The sequence below is a fragment of the Ursus arctos genome, unplaced genomic scaffold (genome assembly GCF_023065955.2).
Source record: "Ursus arctos isolate Adak ecotype North America unplaced genomic scaffold, UrsArc2.0 scaffold_10, whole genome shotgun sequence".
NCBI lineage: Eukaryota > Metazoa > Chordata > Mammalia > Carnivora > Ursidae > Ursus > Ursus arctos.
The window spans coordinates 10,347,189-10,366,123 of NW_026622764.1; the positions used below are offsets into that span (position 1 = coordinate 10,347,189).

Sequence of the window (18,935 nt, forward strand, 5' to 3'; positions counted from 1 at the left end):
AGCTAGTTACACAAAGAGGACAGGGTCTGGAGGTGGCTGGGCAGCCTCAGCAAGGTGTCGAGTGGTGTGATTTGTGGGTGTGCTTCTGGCTGTGGCGCCCCAAACCCAGGAGCCCACCTGGGAGTCTTTGAGCCTTGCTGTCTTCTTTAAAGCATTCCTTTTTTGCTTATGTTAATCAGAGTTGATTCTGGTTTCTGCAACAGAGTTTTGACTGATACACTGTGTGGTGCTTAGCATGTCATGACTGCTAGTCGCTAAAACAGTCCTGTTTAGTTATGCTTTAAAGAGAAAAATCAACATTCAACTTTTGTTGCTTACTCTATAGTGCCTTGTCTGCCTCTTCTTGGTAGACACACTTTAAGCAATTTAGTTTTACATTTATTTTGTTAAAGATTTTATTTATTTATTTATTTATTTATTTATTTTTAAAATTTTTTTAAAGATTTTATTTATTTATTTGACAGAGAGAGACAGCCAGAGAGAGAGGGAACACAAGCATGGGGAGTGGGAGAGGAAGAAGCAGGCTCCCAGCAGAGGAGTCCGATGCGGGGCTCGATCCCAGAACACCGGGATCACGCCCTGAGCCGAAGGCAGACGCTTAACGACTGCGCCACCCAGGCGCCCCTAGATTTTATTTATTTGAGAGAGTGCATGTGCACGCGAGTGGAGGGAAAGCAGAGGGAGAGGAACAAGCAGACTCCACGCTGAGCAGGGAGCCTGCCACGGGGCTCGATGGCATGACCCTGAGATCATGACCTGAGCCAAAATCAAGAGTCAGACACTTAGCCAACTGAGCCATCCAGGTGCCCCTAGTTTTACATTTAAATGTTTTTTAAAAAGATGCATTTTTAAGCATCTGTAGTATAGAACCAAATTAAATTACCTTAATAGTAAGATAGGTAAGATATTTTTAATATTTAGTGATTTTTATCATTAAAAATTATGTGGAAGTTGTTTTTTCTTTAATTTTTCTACCTGTTGAGCTCATGATCAAAAATAAACAATATATGCTTGCCCACTCATGTTTTAACTGGGCTATTTTAGGGAAATTACCTTATGAATGTGAAAGAGCTATGGGATCCATTAGTTCATTCAACATGGATTAAGCACCTTCTGTATACTCCCTGCCCACACAATGTAGCCTGGGCCTCCTTACCCCTCAGTCCCGTGGGGCAGACAGAGGGTAGTTAGAGACTATAAACCGCCAGTGTGCCAGGCACCGTAAGGACAGGTGCGAGATGCCTGGAGACCCAAGGAAGGGGAATTGCATCAGCTGAGGAAGGTCACAGCTCGCTGGTTGAGGTGTGAATGGCGGGAGGAACTGGGCTGTGACGAGCTGAGGGGTAACTGGCGGACACCTGTGCGTGCAGAGCCTTTGGGATCGGTGGCAGCAGGTGCTGAGTGGGGTAGGACAAAGGTCTGAGCCTGAGGGAGATGAGCAGGCAGAGCCCAGCAGGAACCAGAGTGCCGTGGGCTGGGACATCCCCATCAGGACGTAGGCTTTGTCTTGGGGGAGGAGGGGAGCTATCGCAGTGTTTTAAGCAGGGAGATCAGCCTGGAGAACATGTCACAGGGCACAGTGGGCCCCTCGGAGGCCTGGCTGTATCCTAGGTGAGAGATGATGGTGATTTGGGCCAGGACTGGTGGGAGAGATGGAGCAGAGGGGAATGCGCAGCTCCGAGGAAGAGCTCATGGTGAGAGCTTAGGCACAGGATGGGGGGATCGTGACTCCTTTGTTCAGAATGCCCTCTGCTGCGTTCCTGCAGGACCTCCGAGCAGAGACGCCCCTTGGCGACCTGTGGCATCATGACTTCTGGGGCAGTAGGCTGAGCAGCAACACCAGCCACAAGTCCTACCGCCCTCTGACCATCCTGACTTTCAGGTGAGGTACGACAGCGCGGGCTGCGCGAGATGCTGTCCCAGGTTCCATGCGATAAGGCTTCCAGTGCGGTGGAGTCAAGTCCCCGAAGGATCCTCAGGGAGAATAAACCACTCACTCATATGGGTCTCCAAGAAGTGTGTGCTAATCCCAACTGTTAGGAATAGGTCACAGGAAGATAGAATGTGCGTGAGGAAGCCTGACTCCAGGGCTCGCTTTGCCAGTACGGATCCTAAGAGTGGGAGTTTACAGAGAAGGTGAGCATTGGCCCCTGTGCAAGGATGACATGCAAATTTGTGAAACGTTCCATATTTTGCACATCTCTTGGAGGTTGGGCCTTTGCTGGTTAACACAGGAGAAACAATGTGAGTCAAGGCAGCTTGTGGCATCTAATGAAATTGTGGGTTTTTTCCACTATGAAAATAATAAGGTAAAAATCTTCCTACTGTTACCAAGTCAATGTGCAGAAACAAAATAAAGCTAAAAACACACTCACCCACCTCCCCGTTTGCATTAGGTAGATTTATTCACCTCACCAGAATTCCCATCCATAGCTGTTTCTCAGTGCATTAAACGTGTGTACAGACCTGTCAGAAGCACAGAAATGATGAATTAGAACTGCTGGTAAGTGAGCAGCAGTCAGGAATAAGAATCCCTGACAGTGGGAATGTGTTTTGTTGGATGGAAGGCTGATGGACGAACTGTCAGGGAGTGCTTCTGTGTTTTTGGATAAGCAAGTTACGGGACTATCTTAAACCCAGGTCCCTATGGGGAGCCAGGAGGAATGTGCTACGTTTTATCGTCTTGGCCTGCCCTCTTGCCTTTTCAGCGCTTAAAAATCTGTCCAGCTTTGCTTTTGCTTTTCCTCGCCACATTATCTCCCACCCCTCTGAGATGCTCTTCTCGTCCGTTCTTCCCTCTGCAGTTAATTATGCTCTCACCCTTTCTTCAACCTTCCTCGCTTGCTAGGCGTTATTTATCTTGATGTCACTTTCAGCAAACTTCCTCTTCTCCCTGGAATACTATTACTCACCAGCCTTTTCCTGCAGATGGTTTGCGTTTTCTTTTGCACGCTTCTGCGCATCTGGCGTGAACCCCCTTTGCTTACAGGATTAACTACTATTTGTGTGGCGGCTTCCACCCCGTGAGTTTCCACGTGATCAACATCCTCCTGCACGGTGGCATCTCTGTCCTCATGGTGGACGTCTTCTCCGTGCTGTTTGGCGGCCTGCAGTACACCCGTAAAGGCCGGAGGTTGAACCTGGCGCCCAGGTCGTCCCTGCTGGCCGCTCTGCTCTTCGCCGCGCATCCGGTGCACACGGAGTGTGTAAGTAGTGTCCGTCCGTCCATCCGTGGTGTCTGTCTTTGTGTGAGGACAAGGAGCCCGTCGTATGTTGGCTCATTCCCTAAAATTCAAGGTTTCCCTTGAATAGTCTTACCGCGGTAGAAGGGATACGGTGCTACACCCTGCCAGACGCTTGAGACAATTATGTGTGGATCCAACAGGCCTCTCGTAGGAAAAATGCCGAGTCCTGGGGCGGGGGGGGGCGACTTTGCCATCACCGTATAGTCTGATCTCTGCTGATGCTTTCTCTTTCCCTTATATGACCACACCGGAAAGGGTAAACGGTGAATATTGCCTGGGTTTGGGGTCTAAAGGCCAGAAGCTAGGAACCTGTCTTCAGCGAGGTGTCGGACGTAATTTTCCCACCTTTGCTGAGAGCGGTCTAGGGGTAGAACTTGGAATCTCACACTGAGGAGATGCGGCACTCCTTGAGTTGCGCTGGGAAGGTGTGGTTCCCACCCCGTGCTGGGCAGTGGTCAGGAGCTCTCCCACCTTCCTTCTCCTCTTCTTTGCTGCCTGGATTCTTCTCTTCCCCTTGGAAGACTCGGCCCACGTGGCCCAGGTGACGAGGCACAGGGGCCTAACCTGCTGTCCCGCAGGCCACACCTTTATTCCGTTGAGCTGCCGCTGAATATATTTGGTACACACTGTGTTGGGATTTCATTAGATGTGTGGGGATTTCAAGAACCACCCTACTGCTGCTACCCTGGAACCCTTTGAAAATGAAAGTCTGCATGTTTGCTGAGGTGAAAGATTTGATTTGAGCCATTTGTTCTGTGAGCATGAAATACCTCGTATAAAATACTACATGTTCCTTATTACTTCTCTGCAACAGATTTCTGCATTTCGTGTGTATTCAAATCCCCACATTTAACCAAACGTATTGAGCATCTTGAAGTGAGTTTCAAAATATTGAACAGAATTCCTGCCTTTAGCGTCTGCTTTTGTTAAACTCTGTTCTTCGGTATTAAGAGGATTGTAGAGTTGTTATCACAGTCTTCTCCTAGTATCTTATCACTTTAAAGCTTTTTAAAAAAAATTCTCATAATGTTTTACTTTAGCAAATTCAGAGGACTGACAATCTGGAAACTGTTGTAAAAGATTTGTTATAGACTATTTATATAACTGTGACCAAATTAGAATTTGCTTCCATGTGAGTCCTCCTTATGGCTTAAATATTTGTTGGGGCCCAGAGATAGTGTACGCGTTGATCAGAAATAAGGGAATTTCTGGCAAAAGTACGGATTTACGGTTTTGGTCCTCATCTAATTTAGTGTGATCTTAAAGCAAAATGAAATATTTGATTATTAACCAAAGAAATTTTTCTAAAATTCTGATTTTAAACGTTGAGAAGTTAGTTTAGAGAAGTTTGAAATGCCAGCAGGTATAACTGAATGTGCGCACACACACACACACACACACACACACACACACACCCATGCCCCAGCAGATGCAATCTGGGAACATATTAACCCTAAAATTCTGCATTTGAAGTATTTAAAAAGAAGCCAAGGAAGGTCTAGCTATAGGAGAGAAGGGAATATTTGAGAAAATCACTTCATCTCCCCCACGCCTCCTCCATTCCTTCAAAGTCATTCAGACTCAAATTGCAAGAAAAAATTATGGGTCATTAAAATTAGCATTCTTTTCTTTTGAGATTTTATTTATTTATTTGAGAGAGAGAGAGAGTGCACGAGCAGGTGGAGAGGGAAAAGGAGAAGCAGACTTCCCGCTGAGTGGGGAGCCCAATACAGGGCTCAGTCCTAGAACCCGGAGATCATGATGTGAGCCGAAGTCAGACGCTTAACTGACCGAGGCACCCAGGGGCCCCAAATTAGCATTCTTAAAACAAATAATTTGTATGTTCATCATTCACTGTTCTGGCGATAGGGAGATTTCCGATTCTTCCTATCTACACCCCTCTGTTATCCCCCACTCTGCATTTAACCCAGGTTTAAAAATAAGCAAAAAGCAGGACCCAAGGAGCTAGGTGGAAGGAGAGCCCTTCGAAGCCCCCAGCCCAGTGCTGGGGAAGTAGCCCTGGGCTGTGCACTCTGGACCAGGGTCCTGCATGACGGCCCTTGGCACAGTGCCCCCAAACTGAACAGTGATCTAGGGTGAGGACTGGGGGTTGGGTGGTTATTGTGCTTCTCTCCACATTTATTAAGGGAAAGCAATGGCAGCATGGGCCCCTCTAGGTTTTAGTAATATACATTTCTTTGTATTACATTTATGTGTTCTGTGTCTTTACACCTTCTTGATATTAGGATTGAGAATGTCTTTGCCCACTGCAAATAAGAACCTGCATTTCCCAGTCTTCTAGGGTGACCAGCCATCCACTTGGACCATTATTAAGGGGCTTCTGGGACATGGGACTTCCCACTCTAAAACTGGGACAGTCCCAGGCAAATCAGGGTGAGTTGGTCACTCTACAGACTTCCCACCTCCGAGTCCCCAGTGGGTAATGAAATAATTATAATTAGTGTTTTTTACTCTTCAACTGATATGAATGTCTCTCATTTTCAAGTATACCACCCCAAATCAATCTGGGGTATTTGTAGGCCTATAAGGCCAGTCATGAGGGAGGGAGGGAGGGAGGAGAGCTAAGGGAGAGGGTTGCCTAGCCCTCAGAATGGAGACCCCAAGGACACCAGTCCACTGTAGGTTTTCCTTTTCCTCAAAGTATCAGTAAGGATTTCAGGTTGCCTGGATTTAGTATCAAAGAGGGAAACTCAGGCCTCCTCAGGAATTCTGTCTGTGCGCAAACCCAGATTTTAATGCTGAAGGCATTAGGTGGGGAAGCTTTCCCCCTCTCCCTTCCTCTAATTCCTTCTCAACAACCCCTATGCAAATTATTCCTAGTGGGGAAACAACTGTGGATTTGAGGAAATTGCAACGATTTCTCTAGAAAACCTCAATATGAGTGTTTCCAGTTATCTTTGTAGGGGTGGAAACATTTGCCTTTCTTCCCTCCTAGGTTCTTTGGCTGGCCTCATAATTAAATTGACATTAAGGCGGGTTAACGGGAGAAAAACAAATTTAATTTCTGGAGTCCCATAAAAATATGAGATTCAAAGACGTGTCCAAAGCAGGAGAGTTTTCTAAATTTGTGAAGAATTGGCGGGACATAGGGGTTTGGGCTTGGGGTAGTGAATTACTGAAGTAACAAGGGTTGTTTATATAGCCTTCTCAGGCCCTAAACTCCCTGTTTCCGGGGATGAGGATGCCTTCTACCTTCCTGAGAGAGGGCGGGTGCTTTTCATAGGAGAGATTTATTTCCTGCTTTCAGGGGGACAAACGATGGTCAGATCATCCTTCTGAGGAGCTGGCTGTTTCTCAAGTACCTTTAATTCAAAATAATCAGTATGCCCAAGTGCCATATCTGTGGATGGCACAGTCTGCTCCCTTTCATTTATAAGAAAAAAAATAGCCTACAAAGGCGATTATAAAGACCTTTGCTTGGAAATACATACTATGCAAATGTTAAAAAAGAAAAATACAGTCTCTCTATAGTCTTGCCCATTCCCCAAACAAGTGGACTCAGTGCTTCCTTGGATAGCCCTTAAAAATGTAGTTTTTTTCTGTGAAGTCTCACTTTAATCACGAGGTCAAAAATTCTTCATGAGGACTAAAACCTCTTTTTACTTTAAAACGCCCACCATACTTTTTAAAATCTGTTTTTCTTTATGTCAGATGCTGTCATGTACCTTGCTTAAAGACTTGGGAGGATTTTCACCGATTAGCCAAAGAATATTTGTTTTAAAAAAAAGTTTATCCTGGGGGCATCTGGGTGGCTCAGTCAATTGAGCATCTGACTCTTGGTTTGGGCTCAGGTCGTGATCTCGGGGCCGGGAGATCGAGCCCCAAGTCGGGCTCTGTGCTCAGCGTGGAGTCTGCTTGAGATTTCTCTCTCCCTCTCCCACTGATCTGCGCCTGCCCCCCCACACGTGCGCACATGTACACTCTCTCTCTTTAAAATAAAAATAAATATTTTTTAAAAAGATTTTTTTAAAAAGAGTCTAACATTCATTTTATTGCAGGTCTTTAAATGTACGCCAACTACCGGAATAACAGGTGGTTTAGGCTGCTTGTTTTGACCCCATCCCTGGTATTCATCCAAACACTTCCCTCCCGTCACTTACTTCAGTAAACCTTGTTCTCAGACCCCTCCCCACCCCATCCCCTGCTTCTCCCAAGCCCTTGCTTTAGGGACCCCTTTGGATAAGCTTCTCTACATGGGTTTGGATTACTTTGTGTTCTGTAAGGGTTTGGGATTCATGGCCATCCTTGGGCCCTGTAGATAGGCTCAGATGGATAATGCCCCTCTTCTCCCTCTCACTGTCCTGGCAGGGGAGCCCAGAGGACCAGCTGCTCCCATTGTCCCTCACCACGGTGCTCTGGAGCCAATACCTGCCTCGCCCTGAGCTCCTGTGCCCTTTGTCCGCTCCTTTCTGCCCCTGGTGCTTACGGAAGCACACGTCAGGATTCCCACAGGAAACTAACAGTGAGCCCACACCTACTGCGTGCCAGGCGCACCTACTGCATGCCAGATGCACCTACTGGGTGCCAGGCTCTGTTCAGTTTACCTGCAGCCCCGATTTTCCCGGGTCCCTGACTGAGTGAGTTGCAGGCTGGAGTATTCGAGAACTCCCATTACATATTCACTGCACTCATGAAGTCATTGTACTGCTTAACCCTCCGGCATATTGGCATGCTTGTCCCAGGTCTGTTGAATCTTTGTTTGTCCTTAGCTTCCTTCTTGGGAGGTTCTTTCCTGTGGGTGGCATTCACAGGTTGGATTCATCAGCTCCTTCCGTCTTAACGATTGTGTGACACCTTGCATTGCCACACGCACTGCTGTCAGAAATTAATGATCAAAATGGATCATCACCTCCGGCATTTTATATCTAGCCAGGGTAGCGGGAAATTGTTGCTAAAAGGCATTCTTTTTAGCCATGGCTTGTCCACACAGTTGGGAATCAAATGTAAATATAGTAATTTTCACATTAATTGTATATTCTCTTACCTCCATTTATAGCTCAGTCTTTATTTTGTCCCACATTTCATAGTACCTGTCCTTTAAGAAAAGATAAATTTACCAGCCATTGGAGGGATACCTAGAGAATTCCAGTAAAGCTTTGGTGCATGTCGCATCCAAGTGTCGGTGAGCAAAGTGTGCCACGTAAACCAGACCCACACTCCTGGGTAGAATTCTCTGTCTTTCTCTGCCTGGGGATGTTTGGAGAACAGTTATTGGGTGTGATGTGGGACACCAACTTTACATTGCTTTGTTGTCACTAAGGTAAAGAAGGAAAGAGCAGTCATGGCGGAAAGAAATGGTAGACATTTTATTCTGTCGTCATTTTCCTTCTCAATCACGTTGAAGCATTCTGCTTTCCGTGCTAACCCCTTGAATCAGTTTGGGCCTTGAAGGGAGGAACAGTGGTAGAGGTAGCTTTGCATGACTGTTCTGTATCTTTTTCTGTTTGCCTGATGACTTTTCACATTTATTTCCCTCCTTTCCTTCATGTTTCCAATCAGGTTTTCTTTACTAAATATTCTGCCCTTTGAGCTGATAACATTTTCCGTTGAAAATCCACTTGGGGTCCATCAGCAACACAGGTGTCTGGGCTCTAGGGTGCAGTGTGCTGTGATGGGACTCCTGCTCCCAGAACAGCCAGCAGTACGATCCGCTGTCTCAGAAGCAACTAGCTCAAGTCTTAATCCAAAGAGGGAAAAGAAAAACCGATAGCGACATAAGGCCACAGGACTGTTGCACAGTTATTTTAATAGATGGCAGACTCTAGTTAAGGTTTTTGCCTTTCATTTCTAAGAAATTTATTATGTTTTCTAAGTTTAGGATTTTTTAAAATTTTTCTTATGTAAATATTTTTTTCTTCTTTTAAGGTTGCTGGTGTTGTCGGCCGCGCAGACCTCCTGGGGGCCCTGTTCTTTCTGTTATCTTTCCTTGGCTACTGTAAAGCATTTAGAGAAAGTAAGCATTATGTTTGCCTTCTTAATTTTGAGATGGGAAATTATCCATGTATATAATTTTATCATTTTGAGAGAATGTGGCCCAAAAGGTCTCTCTTCAGATACATGTTTACTCCGTTGCTTTTTGAGTAATATAAAGTTCATACATTAGCATTCACACGAGAGCCTTCTGGGGTGGTGAAACCAAGAGTTTCTGCTGTTCCCTAAAGCAGCTGTGATTGATTTTTGTCATTTTATTTGCGGTAACATTGCAGGGGAAAAATACTTTTGTTTATCCTTCAGTAAAACCTCTCTGTGAGAAAAATAGAAAAAGTCTAAAATGAATGAAGAGCTGTGGATACGGACCTGGATTACAAAATTCTTGGTTTTGTCATTGGAGTGGTATTGATATGTACAAAGAAAGTCCTAGTGGCTGGAGTCGAACTGGCTCATTGAGTGTGTGTGTTGGGGTGGGGGGCGTGGAGGAGGGCTTGGTGCCATACAGCAGGTGCACTGACTGGATGAAGCAGAACTCACTGTATGGATTCCAGTCATCCCCAGGTCAAGTCGGACCTTCCCAATTGCTTTATCGTAGACACTGGATGTGCTGAATTCAGCTTATGTACCTGTCATAACTGCTAGCTCCAGCAAAAGCTCCACATTCAGTTCCTGTATCTGAAGAAGTCAGAAGCGTACAGACTGTAGAACTCTCCTGTATCTCATGGTCGATGATTTCTACTTGGGGGGAGGGGACAAGAGGGAAGGTGAGTGGGTTGATTTCCTCTGGAATGTTGGAGTGGAGCCTTTTCAGCAGGAGCGTGTAGACCTTGGCCCGCTTGAGGCTTTTCCACAGAGTTTCTCAAAGCTCAGGTGTGGTCCAGGCTACCAGACCTTTCATATTATTGTCATATGCTAATACTTGTACTTTGGTTTTTCCCGTGAATTAATCTCTTATTGATAATGCAGAGCACACTGGTCATTCAGCATTTTGTGTGCTGGGGCTAGTGAGTAGAAATTTCAGGGTTAGTAAACGCAGGGACCCAGGGGCCAAATCCAGCCCACTACCCTTTCTCATGTGGCCTGCAAGCTAAGAATAAGTTGTTTTTTCCAAATATGCATTGAGCCATTACTGTCTAATTTAATGGTCACTGTGGCAAATTTTAATAATGATTTTTCCATATTTTTTTTACCATTACAACATGGTATAGTTTCTTTTTTTCCATAATTAAATCTTCACAATACCTCACAACCACAAGTATTACAGAAGAATTTTTTTTTTTTTAAATCACATTTTACAGATCTTAAACTCATCTTCAACATTTAGCTCAAGGTTTCACTGTCCTCAAAAAATGGTTCTCCTGCTAAACTCTTCAGCTGAAAGTTCTATCCCGGTAGTGAGAAGATGGCCTTTGCTAGCCCATGGTAACTCTTCTCATTTTTCTTAGCCAGCTAGGGCTGACCAACAGAGGAAGGCTCTGACTGGCGGGGCAGGGAGGAGGGACACAGGGGCTAATTTTCCCCAGCATGAGATGCATCTGAAACTTGATGGGGCAGCGGAACTGGAAAGGCTTGAGGGAAGGGTCCAGGCTCTGTATTAGGTCAGAGTCCGTGCTGGAAGAGAAGGAGGAGGTATCGGGAGCAGGGGGTGGGTGAGGACCTCAGGGTTGGCATCCTGGATACCCTGGTTGTGGCACAAGATGAGCGGGCTGACCCGGGGGGGAAGCTGGATTCCCCTGGGGAGCCGCTAGGGGAGTTGCACAGAGGCCTGGAGAACAGGCAGGATTGACAGGCGGGGCACTGGCAGGATGGGAACCTGCAGGATTGGGCCCCGGCTGCCCGGCGCTGGGATTCCACACTTTCCAGTGTTTCCACCACCTGCGTGTGACTTGTCCTCAGCTCTCTGATGTTTCCACTTCTAAATGGTTGGGAAATAAAAAACAATAATAACATTCTGTCACATATAAAAAGTTACATGAAATTCAGATTTCAGTGTCCGTGTATAAAGTTTTATCGAAACAGGCACACCCATTTATTTTCATTTTCTCTGTGGCCGCTTCTGCCCCACAACGGCAGAGTTTCACTGCGTCCATCAGGCTGTCCGGCCTCAAAGCTTGAGATGCTTCCTGCCTAGTCCTGGGCAAAGTTTGCCAAGCTCTGAGACAGGTGATTCCCAGGGTAGTGGTCACCATCTGAGTGGTTCCAAAAAAATTTTTTAGTAATAATTAATAGGGGTTTCCAGCAGTTTTTACTTATGAACATAGAAGACTTTGCTATTAACATAATATTTGCTATTTCTTGACTGTCTGCCAGCAATGTGTATATATATATTTTTTTTTTCGCATTTAATTTTGTAATGATCTTTAAAGTAGATAGAATTACTTTCCCATTTTTCCAGATGTAGGACTCACAGTTGCTAACTTTTTGGGGTCACACAGCTGTTTATGGCAGAACTGGGTTCACACTAGAGTCTACTCACCAGAGTCTAACTTACCTCAAAGCCAAGACCAACTGCCTTGTGCGCTTCTGCTTCCCTGTACTCCTTGGACCAGTGAGGCAAAGCTTATCAAAACCATCATTAAAAACAACCAGGAGGGGGCGCCTGGGTGTCTCAGTCGGTTGGGTCCGACTCTTGATTTCGGCTCAGGTCATGATTTCAGGGCTGTGAGATGGAGCCCGATGTCGGGCTCCACACTCAGCAGGAATCTGCTTGGGATTCTCTCTCTCTCTCCCTCTGCCTCTCCCCACCCCCCAAGTGCTCTGTCTCTCTCTCTTAATAAACAAACTAACAAACAAACCAGGAGGCACATTCAGTTCTGTTAACAAATTGTGAAAGTATTAAGCATGATAATAGCATCACATGAATGATTTAAAAATAATCCTTTTAGAGACACTTGCTGAAATATTTATGGATGAAACGGTACCATGTCTGGGATTTGCTTCAAAATAATCTTGAGAGGAGGCAGGAAGCATGTTGCCAGACTTGCCAAAAGTCGGTAATTATTTAAGCTAAGTTAGGGGACATAAAAGTCACTATAGCCATATCTCCACTTTTGTATGTTTTTTTGTTTTTCTAAATAGTTGAGGTTTTTTTAAAGGCCTGGTGAGTCACTAGATTAAGATCGACAGATTTCGATGGCATGCTTTTTTAATCTGTTAAAACGTGTTTATCTCAGACAACTAGACAATGTATTCCTTAGAATTTTTTTCCTCCCAACATTACATGAAACAAGTGAATAGTTAATGACTTAATATTTTTGTTATGAAATTGGGAAATTTTAAAACCAAAATATAATAATATAATTTAGCAATTAAACACGAAAAACTCAAAATATTAGAATAGGCAACTAGAATAAATTTATAAAATATTTGAGACCAAAAAATGCAGTTGATATAGAAGAAGCCAGACAGTAACTGGGAACTCATTTCCCAATTTTTAAAAAAGGCACCCTTTCTAAAATGAAAACAATTGAAACACTGCTTCTTGCCCGCTCCCCCACTGCCTCCTCTCCAGCCCGTTGCCCACGTGGGACTCTCCCTGAGACCTGGGGCCCTGCCTCTCATGAGGTTTCTGTAGGTTTGGAAGACAACCCTTTAGAAGGTTGAACAGCATCTCCTTCATTTTGTCTCCCTGTGACTCCTAGGTGGTATCTGTCCCCACAGTAGACGTTGGTGAGGCCACTTGACCTCACTGTTTGCTCTCAGTATTCTGAAAGAGTTTCTAACACGGTCCACCTTTCAAGAAGTACTGTCATAAGGTGAAAATGGCCCAGAGACCAGATTCTTCTCTTGTGATTTTTTAATGTCCTGTATACTAGGGGGAGTTCCCTAGCAGATGTAAAGCGAAGTATTAGTTATATTATTTAAATCCCAATAGACTTTTCCCCCTCATTTTTATTGTGGTAAAATACACATAACATAAAAGTTACCATTTGAACCATTTTCCAATGTACCAGTTGAGCGCACTGAATACATTCCCATTGTTCTGTAACCATCACCACTGGAACTCTGCACCCATTAAGCAGTAACTCCCCATCCCCCCTTCCCTAGCCCCTGGCGACCACCCTTCTGCTTTCTGTCCATGACTTTAACTGTTCTAGGTACCTCATGTAAGTGGAATCGTACAATATTTGTCCTTTTGTGTCTGGCTTATTTTGTTGAGCATAACTCTATGCTGTACCGTGTGTCAGAATTTCTTTCAAGGCTGAATAATCCCATTACCACATCTCATTTATCTGTTTATCTGTCCCTGGGTATTTGGGTTGTTTCCACCTTTTGGCTACTGTGAATAATGCTACTTTGAACATTGGTGTGCCGGATAGACTTCCTTTTAACCCTTATTTTTTTTCTAAAAAAAGGTTTTAGGCAGGGTTGTAATAAACTCTCCTAGCACAGGCTGTGTTGTTTGGATGTTCTAGGTATTTCTAGTTATATACCTAGAACATCCATATAGAAATGATCCAGTTTCCAGGGGTGGGCTGGGGACGGCCTGTGAGATTTTTCATTCATGGTTCCTCCTCCATCCTGTCTTGTACAGGCTGGACATGGGGCAGATAGTCTTGGAACATCTGTTCTCTCAAACCGACGGCTCCGCTAAGACACAGCCCAAGGGGGACCGCAGTGGCCCCAGACTGTACTGTGCTCACTCAGAACTTGGTTACACCCTGACACTCTGCACCCCCTTTTGTTACCATTATTTTGTCATACCGAGATAAAACCACCAATGTTCTTGTGACTCTCCATGTTTCTGATATAACAGAGAGGTTGGGGACAGCTAAATACAACAGCTTCCAGTACAGAGAATATTGGTGGTAACTTCTCTTCCTGAGACTGAAAGCTAACTTAGCAATAAGGCACGTCCAGCGCTTCTGGGGTTGAGACCTCCACACTATCATGATCATAAAATGCCTGAGGACACATGGCCCAAGGGATCTGGTGGGGGAGTAGGGCGGGGATGGAGGAGTGCACCTGCTCCAGCCTCATAGCACATTTGGCACCATCGTGTGGTTTTTCCGTAAGACTGGATCCCAGTGGGAGTGGGAGTGGGAGAGGGGGAGGGGGTCCATTTACTACTCACTCCCTTGCTCATCGCAGACGGTGCTATTTCATGTTCTTCAGTTGGCAAATCAGTTTGCAGTTACAGAGGATAATAATTTATCAGTCGTATTTTTCCTAAAGAAAATTAAAAATTAAATCTGTCGGTGTTTCCCAAAGACAGAGACAACTCTAAAGTTTCATGAAGAATCATTTTATTAATTTTAACATATCCCTCCCTTAAAGAACCTATTCCTTATTCTGAATGCATGTCAAAGACATCAGAAGTGTTTTTTGAAGAAAATTCTAAATGTTGATAGATTTAACATGTGGGACACATAATTTAGGAGATAGAATAATACTTCTTACTACTTCTAAAGATTACTTTGGTGAAATAATGAAAAAACTATCAGGAGACTGAAAGTTTTTCTGTCAAGTGAACTGATACATTTATTAACCTCCTTTAATGTGGAGTATTCTCGCAGAATGGAACAAAACTAAAGACATATTCTTTTCTTGGTTCCTTTAGCACTGACTTTTTTTTTTTTTAAGATTATACATTTGAGAGAGAGCGTGCATGAGCAGGGGGGAGGGGCAGAGGGAGAGAGAGAAGTGGGCTCCCCACTGAGCAGGCTCCATCCCAGGACCCCAGGATCATGACCTGAGCAGAAGGCAGATGCTTCACTGACTGAGCCACCAGGTGCCCCTAGTACTGACCTTTTTATTTCACAATGTACATATTTTGATATATGCATCTGTTTTGAATTCATTGGTAAATTACAAAATTATTTCCGAGAGCAATCTTTATAGAAAGTACATTTTTTTAATAAAGCCTTTGGAAACTAATACCAAAGGTAAAAGTGCTCTACTGTGTGATGGCTTTTCAACGAATTTATTGGTTCTTGAGAAATTGGTGAAGTGTATTCCAGTCCTAATGGAACTACGTTAACTGTAGTAGCAATATGACCTTTCTTTTTTGGTCTAGTAGCATTCTTTTGACATTTATATGTTTGCTTTAAAATGGGAAAGAGATTGCTGGGCCTTGAACGTGATGTGTATAAATGTTTTCAAGAGCGTTAACTGGGAACTATTTAATGTTTGCACACAGCAATGGTAGATGAGGCTTCTGCCGAGAACCTTTAAGAATATGAGTAGATTTTCATTAGGTTGAAGTTACTTAGAACAGAAGACAAATGGACCAACTAGGAGGTCTTTGAAGAAGTGTTGACTTCTTGTCTACAGCACCCCCCATACACACACCTTCCTAGGATCTATTTTCCTGTTCACTTGAACCCGCCTTCGGGAAAAGGAAAAGAGTAGCTTAAAATGAAGCCTGTGGCCCTAATTCCAGACCAGAATGGTCTTTTACAGTCCCTGTCAGCTTATTCAGTCATTGGAAAATGTAAAGCTAGGAGGTTGACCCTCTCCATGCATCCAGCCTCGGGGTCTCGACCCTGAAAGTTATTATTGGCTGTGGTCTTTTGTGTCCTTTCTGTCCTCTGATTGTATCCACCTGCCCAGGTAGGCTTTGAGTTACAAATCATGATCGTTTTTTTTTTTTCTTGTGAGTTTGAAGTCGGTGGTTGAAAACACCCATTCCTTGGGGCGCCTGGGTGGCTCAGTCATTAAGCATCTGCCTTCGGCTCAGTCCTGGGATCGAGCCCCACGTCAGGCTCCTCCGGTGGGAGACTGCTTCTTCCTGTCCCACTCCTCCTGCTTGTGTTCCCTATCTCGCTGGTTGTCTCTCTCTCTCTCTGTCAAATAAATAAATAAAATCTTGAAAAAAAGAAAAAAAAAGAAAACACCCATCCCTCAATCAGCAGTTTCCATCATTCTGAGTGGGTTTTCACTACTCTCTTCAGTTCCCACGTATTGTTTTCAAATCACGGAGTATGGAGGGCATGATTGAATTCTGCGTCCCAAGTTCCTTGCAGATCTGGAGACACAGAGCAACCTGGATTCGAAAGAGAAGGGCTTACACTCAGTTCTTAGCTTGCTTGGGGGAAGCCCCATTTCTGTGATCCCTCCCCCACACGGCTCGGTGCCCTGAGCCCCACCCACTGGACCTGGGACCAGGCAGAGCAGGGCAGGACACGGTGACCAGATGCCCCATCCCGTCTGCCCTGGCTCCACTCACATCAGATAGCCCCCTTCACTCTGCCAGCCATCCCTCCCCTCCTGTCTCCCTAATGCCCATTTGTTTCATTATCCACAACCCCCCACCCCAGACTGGTGCCCATGAAGTCTGCTAGAGCCTTTCCTAGTCTCTGTAGACAGAGGCACTATGGTTTCAGCCACTTTTCTGTGTTTCAGATTTTCTAGACTCCTCTTTAACATATTAAGAATAGAAATGACTTCTTTGTTTATGAAGAACAACTCTCTGGAATAATCTTTACACATCATGTTAAGGTTCAACTTCATACCTATGGTGGCTAAGAGTCTTTTTAAAGAGGAGCAAGACTCATACACTAATAATAGCTTTGCAGAGAAGAAGCAGTCAGAACCCTAAATGCAAAAGTAATTCTGTAAGGCATCCACGGTAAGACACTTTTGCCGAGTCTGTGCTAACCTAGCATAGAGGCTTATCAATTTTGGTCATTCATTCTGTCACCAATAATTAACCAAACATTAAGGGTGTCCATTGTACCAGCTCCTGTGTCCTGTGTTGGGGATATAAAGACTAGAAAGACACAGTATGTGCCTCAAAGGGCTTACAGTCTAGTATATTTTGATTAAAATAAAGCTGTCAGTATTCACAGTGCTCAAGGAGTAGACTGTTCTGGTTTTCCATACTTCCTCGTTAACTTTTTCCTTCCTGTACGCACCTTACAGTGGGCACTCTGTAAGTATTCCCTTCTTGTCATAATGCATTTGTGCAGAATTGATGACTATGGCCTATGTACTGTTAACTTCTTTTTTTGTTTGTTTCCCTTGGAATGTGCATTTTCTTTTTTTTTCCTTTTCTTTAATTGAGATGTAATTGACATATCACATTTTATTCGTTTTATGTATACAAAATAATTCAATATTTGCGTATGTTGTGAAATGATCACAATAAATGTAGTTCGCGTCTATCACCGTATATAGTTACACATCTCTTTTCTTGTGATGAGAACTTTTAAGATTGACTTTCTTAGCAGCTTTCAAATTTGCAGCACAGTGTTGTTAACTTTCGTCACCGTGCTGTACGTTCCATCCCCAGGATTTGTAACTGGGAATTTTTACCTTTTGGCTGCCCACCTTCGCCCTCCTCTGGCGACCACCAATCTATTCTATCTATGAGTTTGGTTTTTAATTCTACATCTAAGTGAGATCATGCAGTATTTGTGTTTCTCTGACTTATTTTACTTAGCATAATGCCCTCAAGGTCCAAACATGTTGCAAATGGAAGGATGTCCTTTTTTATGTCTGAGTAATATTCCATTCTGTTTATACTGTGCATATGTACATATATGTACACACAGTATATATTTTATATATATACTATATATTTTGTAGTACAGTAATTTATACTGTATATCTTATAGTATAATACTATACTGTAGTATTATATACTGTAGTGTAATATACTATATTATGGTATTACATAGTATATAGTAAATAGTATGTAGTAGATCATGTGTATATAATATATAGTATATAGTAACATGCCACAATATTACATAGTATTATAGTATATATGCTGTATATTTTATAGTATATATGTATAACATAAAGTATTTATATAGGGAGAGAGAATGTGTGTCTGTGTGTGTGTATATATATGTATATAAAACAATTTTTCTGTATTCCATTCATTCGTCAATGGACACAGGTTATTTCATGTGTTGGCTATTTTAAATAACGTAGTGAACATGAGGGCGCAATATCTTTTTGAGATAGTGAGTACATTTCCACTGGATAAATACCCAGAATTGAAATTGCTGGATCATATGGTAGTTTTGTTTATGCTGCTAATTTCTTTCATCTCTGTTAAATTTCCTTCAGTCCAGCAGAGCAGAACAGCTGATACTAAAGGACATTCAGGTGTATATTTTTCATTTGGACTTTGAGATATATTAAGAAATAGTCACTCATTTTTTATGGTCCCCTGTCCACTCAGTGTGGACTGTACAAAAAGCCGAGTAGTAAACACATGTGGTAAACACATTGTCAATGTGATGATGATTCCTTGAGCTGGTCGCTCATGTTATCCACATGTTTGTAAGTGTTCCCCTGAGAATCAGAGCTCTTTGTGGTAGAAATTCAGTCCAGTATTTATTGGATACAAATAATAATGCTGTTTATTGTTTAAACTTAAGGTTTAAAGTGACCTGGTCTTTGTTCTTTTTGGATCTGAACATAAATTCAAAGAAAGGTCTAGCATCAGTTACACAGAAACTTATAGTTCAAGAAAGGTTTTTAATACGTTTTATAAGGGAACAAAACATTGAGTACTCTGAAATTAGTGGTTTTAACTAGTTAAAAAGCTCTTTCAAAGGATACATTTCTTTTTTGGTAACCTCATTAGCTTTCTTTATAGATGCAATGTCTGCATTATAAAGCTCAGGACAATTTTTAACTGCCAGAGTTTATTAACAAGCAATTCTGTGCTAACCTCTAGAATCCCTGCATTTTCAGAAAATGGAAAAATATCTACTCATATTACATTTCTATCTTTTTTTTGTTGTTTTTTTGTGATGGGGTGCTTAGAGTAACATCTCCATC

At 43.4% G+C, this 18,935-nt stretch overlaps 1 protein-coding gene and 1 non-coding gene across 6 annotated transcripts in view; both read left to right on the forward strand.

Moving 5' to 3' along the window:
* The window catches only part of TMTC4 (transmembrane O-mannosyltransferase targeting cadherins 4), a 60,641-nt gene that overhangs the window by 8,332 nt on the left and 33,374 nt on the right, over positions 1-18,935 (forward strand). For all 5 annotated transcript variants that reach the window (XM_044381927.3, XM_057307305.1, XM_026493548.4 and 2 more), the window contains exons 3-5: positions 1,767-1,882; positions 2,990-3,206; positions 9,132-9,219. In XM_044381927.3, the coding sequence (XP_044237862.2) occupies positions 1,767-1,882; positions 2,990-3,206; positions 9,132-9,219 (421 nt within the window). The remainder of the gene's footprint in view (positions 1-1,766; positions 1,883-2,989; positions 3,207-9,131; positions 9,220-18,935) is intronic.
* Positions 2,088-2,195, forward strand: LOC113251597 (U6 spliceosomal RNA). The gene has a single exon (XR_003314567.2). It is a non-coding gene; the product is annotated as a U6 spliceosomal RNA (small nuclear RNA).